The sequence below is a fragment of the Aegilops tauschii genome, chromosome 6, assembly GCF_002575655.3.
Source record: "Aegilops tauschii subsp. strangulata cultivar AL8/78 chromosome 6, Aet v6.0, whole genome shotgun sequence".
In the NCBI taxonomy this organism is placed as follows: Eukaryota; Viridiplantae; Streptophyta; class Magnoliopsida; order Poales; family Poaceae; genus Aegilops; species Aegilops tauschii.
Genome location: NC_053040.3, coordinates 112,949,549 through 112,959,032, shown reverse-complemented (window position 1 = coordinate 112,959,032; position 9,484 = coordinate 112,949,549). Strand labels below are relative to the sequence as shown.

General features: G+C 51.4%; 1 protein-coding gene and 1 non-coding gene across 2 annotated transcripts; one reads left to right on the top strand and one right to left on the bottom strand.

Moving 5' to 3' along the window:
• Positions 1–494: 494 nt before the first annotated feature.
• On the top strand, positions 495–2,052 carry LOC109756027 (NPL4-like protein). Its single transcript, XM_020314898.4, has one exon. It carries the CDS (start codon positions 594–596, stop codon positions 1,839–1,841), a length of 1,248 nt encoding a protein of 415 aa, XP_020170487.1. The 5' UTR covers positions 495–593; the 3' UTR covers positions 1,842–2,052.
• A 2,999-nt stretch (positions 2,053–5,051) lies between these two features.
• LOC120967491 (U2 spliceosomal RNA) lies at positions 5,052–5,243 on the bottom strand. The gene has a single exon (XR_005761253.1). It is a non-coding gene; the product is annotated as a U2 spliceosomal RNA (small nuclear RNA).
• Positions 5,244–9,484: the final 4,241 nt, after the last annotated feature.

The window sequence follows — 9,484 nt, the reverse complement described above, 5'->3', positions numbered from 1 at the left end:
CCGTTACAGCAATATAGGTCGTTGGATTGGCATGGTTTCATGGCCGAGATTTATTGAATCTGCAACTTTGGGTTTTTTTTATATTAGTATAGATCAAGATCTTTGTTAACATCTAGTGAACTTTCTTAATACATTGTGATTTTCAATGAAAAATATTAAATGAAAATAGTTTATAATGCATGATCAAATTTGAAATGCAAAGGGTGACAAAAAAAACCAGGGCTGAAAAACCAGAGAAGAAATTAAACCACATAACGACCCTACAATACTAAGGAAAAGCCGCCGCAAAAACAAAATGCTAAGAGACCCACAGAAAACTCATCTAGTACATGCTGAACGTTCTTGTGCCAGCCACGCATGTTGTTGGGCCGACCCATCAACCGACTCCAGCCAGAATCGGAGAAAGAGCCCGTGCGGAATCTCCTGTGGCCGGCCCATCTTGCTGTCCGACACGGGCTCATACAGACGCGCCTTTATACATACACCACCGCCGAAGGCAAGTAGCCAAGCAGAACCCAACCCAAAGCAACCGCTGCGATTCCTTCCCTCAGAAGGAAAAAAAAAAGAAGAGGAAAGCATCCGCAGCCGCCGCGATGATCCTCCGCATCCGCAGCCGCGACGGCACTGACCGCATCACGGTGCCGGACGCGGCCGCCGCCACCGTCGGCGACCTGCAGCGCCTCATAGAGGCGCGCGCCACCGTGCCCGTCGCCGCCCAGCGCCTCTCCCTCGACCCGGCCCTGCTCCTCCCCGCCCCCCAGCCGCCGCTCCTCGCCGACCCGGCCGCGCCGCTCGCCTCCCTGCCCCTCGCCAACGGCTCCTTCGTCTACCTCTCGTACCCGCCCGGCGCGCGCTCCGCCCAGCCCCCGCCGCCCAGGGCCCTCACCGCCGCCGGCTCCTTCGGCAAGAAGATGACCATGGACGACCTCATCGCGCGCCAGATCCGGGTCACCCGCCAGGAGGCGCCCTTCTGCTCCGCGGCCTCCTTCGACCGCGACTCGGCCAACGCCTTCCAGCTCCACGTCTCCGAGTCGCTCGCCTTCGCCGTCAAGCGGGCGGGGTTCCTCTACGGCCGCGTCGACGCCGAGACCAAGGAGGTGCTGGTCGACTTCATCTACGAGCCGCCGCAGCAGGGGTCCTCGGACGTGGTCCACCTGATGCGGGACGCCGACGAGGAGGCCCGCGTGGACGCCATCGCCGACGGGCTCGGCATGCGCCGGGTGGGGTTCGTCTTCACACAGGCGGTCGGGAGGAAGGCCAGCGAGACGGGCGAGTACACCCTGTCCAACAGCGAGGTGGTCCAGGCCGCCCAGCTGCAGGCGGAGGGCGGGATCCCGGAGTGGGTCACCGCCGTGGTGAAGCTGGAGGTGGGGGAGGACGGCTCGGCGGACGTGCACTTCGAGGCGTTCCAGATGAGCGAGGTCTGCGTCAAGCTGTTCAAGGACGGCGTGCTGGAGACGGAGATCCAGGACTCCGACGACCCCCGCCTCTCCAAGATGCGCAAGGAGGTGATTGCAGGAGGGAAGGACACCATGGAGGTGGACAACGACTTCTTCCTGGTGCCGGTGAAGATCTCCGATCACCAGGGCCCGCTCTCAATGGGATTTCCGATTGAAAACCGTGGGATTCCTCTGCCGGCGAACGCTCTCAGGAGCCACATGGATCGTGCAAAGCATCTCCCGTTCGTCAAGCGGATCTCTGATTTCCACCTGCTTCTCCAGATCGCTGCTTTCCTGGATGTCAAGGCCGACGTGCCTACTCTGGCTGCGTGCGTGGGACACCAGGCCGAGGTGCCAGAGGGCTACCGGCTCCTGATCGACGCCTTGGCAGGTCAAACATAACCAGAGAGGGTTTCCTGAAACAAAGACACGGTGTCATTTAGCAGCTTGCTCTCAGTATCATCTCATGTGTGATTTATATGAATGTCTCAGGTGTGTAAGTCTTGTTTAAAACTCGTATATGCGATTACCATTGCACAAAGGGCGACATGTTTCATTTTGATGCTGAATCTGGTCATATACTGCTTGAAACGCAAGTCTTTTGGTGGTTGTATATTGCCTAGATGTTTAGTTTTTTTTACATTTGCATTGCCTATATGTTGGGAAAGGGACAAACATTGATTTTGCAAGGCCAGTTCACTCAGATGGTAACCACTGAGATAGTTTGCTGAGATAGCAACCAACACAAATAGGGGGATTGGGCAAGGGTTGATCAATTTCTTGTATGGTTTTGCAAAATGAAACTGAAGATATGACTTTTGAGGGTCTATTATATTTCTAAAAATAGTCTATGTGCCATCAAACAATGCGCCATGAGGGCAAGTCTGACCTGGGTAGGACTTGTGATGAACCACTTATCCACTTTTAGGACCTGATACTAGTATGACCCAACCGACACACCTGGAATACCTTCAGACGCATTTTACTCGTTTAGTTATCTACAAGAAAGTTAGGATGTTGAACTGATCTTTTCTACTCAAATTTCCTCCACGTATCCAAGTAGAACAAGTGGTTGGATACCCATGTTTTGGTTTGCTCAAGGAGGGATGACATATAATGTTGAAGTTTGGAAGTAAGGCCTGGAGTTTTTGATACTCAGGAAGGCCAGGAAGGCTTGTGTTAAAATCAGAGGACTACAACAAAAGTAGTGTGGATGGAGTGCGGCCTTAGACCATTTTGAGTCCTTTTGGGGCTCTTATAGATGTGGATCAACAAGGAATTTTTCCAGAATCTCTTTTAGGCAGGTAGAGTGAAGGTGTGATGTAGGGATCTATCTTTGGCCTCAATGGTAATTCTTTGGATATAGGTTAGCTATTTAAGCAGCGATACAAATGGGAAAATGGGGCTAAGGGGTGAACATGATGGAATGTATATTGATTATATGGCTACTGGAGATGAAAACACTTCAAGCAGAGGAACCAATGCCTCTAAATATAGTACTAGTAAGAAAAGCCTGACTGGTAGTGATACTGGAACTAGTAATGTAAGAATGTAAAGGTCTAGTGGTTTGTATGAAGATGATGAAAATTAGGTGGTGATGCTTGAGAACGCAATCATAGATAACATATTGTGTGGCTTCCTTTGCCAGCAACAGGTTCTTCATGATGCCTGTATTCTCTTGATGCGCCGTTGTGAATCAATAAAAATCCATTTTTATCGGAAAAAATCTGGGATTCTAGTTTTGATCACAGCATGCTCCTATGTCTGAGCTGCTCGCTTCTTGTGATGACACGGTGCTGGTGCTTGCCGGTGCTGCCAGTAGATGGACAACGGGAGCAACAAGCACTGTTTTCACGAGCACGCCTCTGTCGATTAGTAGCTTCCTCGTCCGTCAGGACAGTAGCCTCCTCTGTGAGATCACTCCCCGGCAGAAGGCTCTGAGAATAGGCCCGATGTATTTGTCATAACTGAAGCAGCACGAGATGTTCGTAGGAATTCCCTGCACCCCATCCTCTGTGGGATCACTCCCCAGCAGAAGGCTCTGAGAAGCAATAGCCCCCATGAATTCGGCATATCTGAAGCAGCAGGAGATGTTCGTAGGAGTCCCCAGCGCCTCACGCATTCAGGTTGGAGCAGAGCTGCTGCAGCTCGTCTTTGACAGATAACACTGCCGCTGTACTAGGAACTACAGGATAGAGATGAACCATATGTGCTGATGACCCCAGCGTTGCAGCTTCTCGCTATGCGTCCAGTGGGACTCTTGAGGCTGCAGGCATCAGGTTGGATCTAGGCTGACATGTAGTATAAGGTTCTTAGCCCGCTAACCATCTGAACTGTACGCACAATGCTAGGCCGAGTGAATGGAAAGGTTGGTGATTCCATTTGATCTGTAACGAGATGGGTTCCATTTGGCTATCACTGTCCTGAATTTTCCAAAGTGAAAGTGAGCGCACTGATTTATTCCGAGGCAATCAACAATTCTTGTCATCAGAATAACATCTTGATGATTAACTTCTACCCTGTCCGTTAGGATTTTATTCTTCTCACTAGTAGGATCAGAATGGAAAACTCAGTTGATTAGAGTGCCTTACAGTAGCACAATAGAAGTGCTTTTAATCTATTATCATCTCTCTCAGTGATTGCGGCAATCTTTTTTTCTGTTAAAAAGAGATGCTTATTATTAGTGCTTTATTTTCTAGATGCAGTGGTAGGGTTATGTAGATACTGGCTGGTGTGGTATGTGATGTTCGATATTATCCTTGCTATATACTGATCTGCGTTGACAAGTGGAAAGTGCTGTACTTTCCTTTTTTTTAGATAAGTGTTGTACTTTCCTGTCTGTATCTTATTTAACGGCTTTATTCATAAGCATGCACATGAAAATGTAACTATCTGCCAGAAAGCAAGAGTTACTGAGCTTAAACAAATAATATAATGCAGATGATACAAATCTCTGTTCTGTGGCATTACTGACACATCAGTCTTGCACTCGTGCACTTACACAACGGTAAACAAGATTATGTGAACAAGTTATGTGAAGTTGGGCTGGCACAGACACTACAGTCACACGGATAATGGAAGCGCTTGAGAAAACAAGTGTTGTGATTCCTTGACTTGTCTGTTTAGGTGGCAATGTTGCAGTTGCAGAACAGAGATTTATATCAATGTTCTTAACCTTAGCTTTGCTCCATCATTGCTGCAACAAGTTCAGAATGGTGTTGTTTTCATTTTCCCCCTTATAGCTAGCTGCTGCAACGAGTTAGGCCATCAATGAACAACGTGTCAATAGACTTGGGCAAGAAAATCAACAGCAATGAGGCGATCCATACGCAAACTGTCACAAGAACCAAATTTCAGAACACACCTGCGTGCACATGACCAAGTAGGCAAGAAAATCACAATGAGGCGATCCATATATATATAAACAAAACACAAGAACCAAATTTCAGAACAACTGCGTGCTGATGACCAAGTAGGTTTAACAGTCTTGGCATAAGATTTTGAATCTGTACTTATTTTCAAGGATATAAACAGTCCTCAAACCTCTTTGTACAGAGGGACTACAATTTCAAACTTTTTTTGAGGGAACTAAAATTTTAAACTTAGTTTTGGTTGGGGTGCACCTGCCGGGCTGTAGTGCAACGCCCAGGCAACACCCAAGGCCCCAGTGGCAAGCCATGAGTGAACCCTCCCTCATAAAAAATAAATTTAATATCATTGTAAGCACATGGCACACATATCAGATATTAAACTGATAAGAACAGATACTATACTTGATCTTAGTCAAAAGGCCGAGAAAGGTATGAGTTCTGCTGCTGCTCTCCCCCTCGTTTTATAGCTACCTCGACCGCCTCTCCCTCCTCCGCAAGCGAGGTGGTACGAAACGAAACGAAACGAAACAAAAGAGCAGGGTCGCTCGGGCAACCAGCCGAGCCTGGGTATGCGCCTCTCGTTCGTTTGGGCTTCGACAGGCCCGACAAGAACACCACGGCGGCATCCTTCCACGGCCCAGTATTACGCGGGCTCTGTTTTTCTCTGCTCGTTTCGCTCGCTGTCCCTGACGTGCTGGCAAGGGCGAGCCCAAAGGTGACCAGACCAAGCCGAGAGCCGAGACCGCCGCACCGCACGAGTCCGTCGCGTTCAAGTTTCTCCGGCCACAACTCCGCGTGGGCGTAGTGATCACTGCGTTCTCAGGTGAGCAGCTCATCACTATTCACTGGTGATGCGTAGCGATCGTGGTGATGAACCGCATATATACGCATAAATAAAAACCTGTACATACGACAACGCTTACGAATCCAAGCATTATAACAACGAGCCAATACAGAAGAGGTAAAAGTACTAGAGGTCCTACAACTTGTTCAACATGTGATGGTTTAATCCTAGAACTTGCAAAAGTTAACTCCACCATCCTAGAACTTGCACACAATGTGCAAATTTAGTCCAAACTCAATCAAAATGCGACATGTGGTGCCTTGCGGGGTGAGCGGGTCAACAATGCACTTTTACGAATGGCCCCCGGTTGTTTTTTCCAATCAACTGCAATACATGTAATCCTACGCTGCTGCCAAGTTGCTCTGCGGCGAGACTGGGAACTCCTAGCTCTTCTTGTTGCTTCGGTGGTGAGCTCTTTCTTGTTGCTCCATGGATGGGCTCTCTGTATATATAGGTGGAGGAGGAGGAGGGTGTTTTGGCCCAGTCGCCGATGCCTAGTACTTCTTCCGTAAACTAATATAAGAGCATTTAGAATACTAAAATAGTGATCTAAACGTTCTTATAATAGTTTACAGAGGGAGTACTTTCCGAAGATGGCGAGACACAACAACGACGATGAAGCAACACTGGCACAATCCCGACGTGGTTCTCGTACGCCGAGACGGACCGTAGCAGACGAAGCTGGCTTCCGATCGAGAGTTACTAATAGCCGATGCTTTGTATAGCTCCTGATCGATCCGCCTATGTAGTACGTGCACAATAGCCTTGGGTTGATTGATTTCGCCGCTCGTCGGAGTTACAACGGATGCACATTGCGGCATGCAAGTCTGCCGTAGTTTAGTTCGAGTCGGCCGGCCGCACCGCCGCTCATCAAAGTTACAATGGATGCATCATTGCCGCATGCACGTTCGCCGGAGTATAGCTCGAGCCGGCTGGCGGCGTGGTTAGACTGTATATACGTAGCCTTTGTACAGATATACTGTAATGTTGTATTGTACCTTTTGGATACCTCTATATAATGAGATAGCCACACCCCGGTTTAGGGGTGTCGTGCAGTTCCCAAATCATATGTCTTACATGGTATCAAATTAGGTTACGATGTCTTCCGCTGCCGCCGCCGTCACCGCCGCCGTCGCGCCGACCTCCGTCGCTCCTGTCGCCGCGGTGCCGGCCCTTGCTTCTGCGTCGCCGTTTCTCGCCTCGCAGCCTCTTGTGATGGCCTACGGCGCCTCTCCATCGCCCCACTCCCCGATCGGATCGGGTGATCGCGCGGCCTCCTCGAGGGTCGCGGTGCCATCGGGCACTGATCCTCCTGCGGGCGGTGTCCTTGCGCCGCACCATGGTGGGCCGCCGCCAGCGTCGTCCTGGCCGGCGCTGCCCCAACACGACGTGGCGCCGCCCCACAACAGCTCTATGGTGCCCCGCCCTCGCCTCACTACTACGGTGCGCCGCCGCCGCCACACTACCCGGCGCCACCCCAGCCCTACTTGGCGCCCCAGCCGAACTCCTACCCGGCGCCGCACTCCTACCCGGCGCTGATCCACCACTACCCGGCGCCATCGCAGCAGCCGCAAGGGGCTGCGGCTCCCTCGCTGCATGGGGCTCCGGTCTCGGCATCCTACGGGGCCCTAGTGGCTGGTTCCTACCCGCCCTACTCGGTGCCTACTGCGCACCCCGGGGCGGCCCCGTCGATGAGTCTCTATGCATCGCCGCACGCTCACGGTGATCCGGCCCCGGCGTCGTCACCGTTTTACTTCTCGCATCTGCTGCCGGTGAAGCTCGCACCGGACAACTACTTGTCCTGGCGTGTCCAGGTGCTGCCTCTTCTGCGGAGTCGCTATCTGGAGGGCTACGTTGACGGGTCTATCCCGTGTCCGCCCCCTCATCACCCGGCGTATCACACATGGGTGGCCCAGGATCAGGCCATCCTCTCCGCCATCCAGTCCTCGCTCACCCCGAGCGTCTCGTCGCTGGTCATCTTCGCTGCTACGTCCCGGGAGGCGTGGGCGGCGCTTCACACCAGCTTCGCCTCTCAGTCTCAGGCGTGTGCTCACTCTATACGCACCGAGCTGGGTGAGACTAAGCTTGGTGACCTCAGCATCACAGACTACTTCAACAAGATGCGGGGTCTCGCCGACACGTTGGCCTCAGTTGGCCAGTCACTGCAGGATGAGGAGTTCACCACCTTCGTGCTCAACGGGCTTGATGATGATTATGGCAATCTCATTGAGAATGTCCATGGCCGTGATGATCCGCTCCCACCTCGTGAGCTCTATGCACGACTCCTTGGTCGTGAACAACGCATTAAGGCGCGCCGCGCCTCTTCCAGTTTTGCCTCCGCCAACGCCGCGACTCGTGGCAAACCCCCGCGATCATCATCTTCAGGCGGTCGACCGGCGCCGTCCTCACAACCGGCCTCGCGGGGCAATGCTCCGACCATCACGGGCGGTAACCGGCCGGTGGTGTGCTGTTCTTCCTGTGGTGCTCCGCAGGCCTGCCAGCTGTGTGGCCTTGAGCGCCACATTGCCTCTCGCTGTCATCGTCGCTACAAGCAAGACTTTCTAGGCCTCGGCAACAATGGCAAAGGGAACGACAAGCAGGCCGCTGCCGCGGTGACGAGTCATGATCATGGTCGTACACCGTCTTACTCCATCAACCCTGCATGGTACATGGACACTGGAGCTACCAACCACCTCACCGGCGAGATGGGCAAGCTCTCTACTCAGGAGCCATATCATGGTCATGATCAGGTGCACACCGCCAGTGGAGCAGGTATGCGCATCTCCCATGTTGGTCAGGCCTCTCTCCTTGCACACAATTTTCGCACATTGCATCTTTCCAATGTCCTTCGTGTTCCCTCTGCTACGCGTAGTTTGTTGTCCATTCCTCAACTTACTCGTGATAATAATGTCCTTGCTGAGTTTCACCCTTTTCGTTTCTTTATCAAGGATCGGGACACGAGGGCCGTTCTGCTTAGCGGCCGTCCTCGCCATGGCCTGTATGCACTTGATGCGTCGTACCCATCGTCCATGCCGTCTTTTCCTCAGGCGTTCAGTGGTGTTCGTGTGTCACCTACACACTGGCATGCGCGCCTTGGTCACCCGGCGGCTCCCATAGTTCGACATGTTTTGCATCGTCATGATCTACCAGTTGTGTCCAATAAAACTGCTGAAACTATTTGTGATGCCTGTCAGCAGGGCAAGAGTCATCAACTTCCTTTTTCAGAGTCTATTCGTGTTGTGAAACATCCTCTTGAGCTTGTGTTTTCTGATGTATGGGGTCATGCCCAGACATCCGTTAGTGGTCACAATTATTATGTCAGCTTTATTGATGCTTATAGTCGGTTTACCTGGTTATATCTTATTAAGCGTAAGTCTGATGTGTTCGATGCCTTCCTTCAGTTTCAAGCACACGTTGAGCGTCTTCTTAAGCAGAAAATCATCCATGTACAATCCGACTGGGGGGTGAATACCACAACCTCAACTCGTTTTTTAACAAACTTGGGATTTCGCATCGCGTGTCATGTCCTCATACACATCAGCAGAATGGAACTGCCGAATGTAAGCATCGTCATCTTGTTGAAACTGGCCTAACCTTGCTAGCTCATGCATCCGTCCCGTTTCGGTTCTGGAGTGATGCTTTCTCCACAACCTGTTTTCTCATAAATAGGCTTCCCTCGAGACTTCTGAAAATGCAAACCCCGCTCGAACTCCTGCTTAATGAAAATCCAGACTACACATTCCTCAAAGTGTTCGGGTGTGCATGTTGGCCTCACCTACGTCCGTACAACAAGCGCAAGCTAGAGTTTCGGTCTAAGAAGTGCGTTTTTC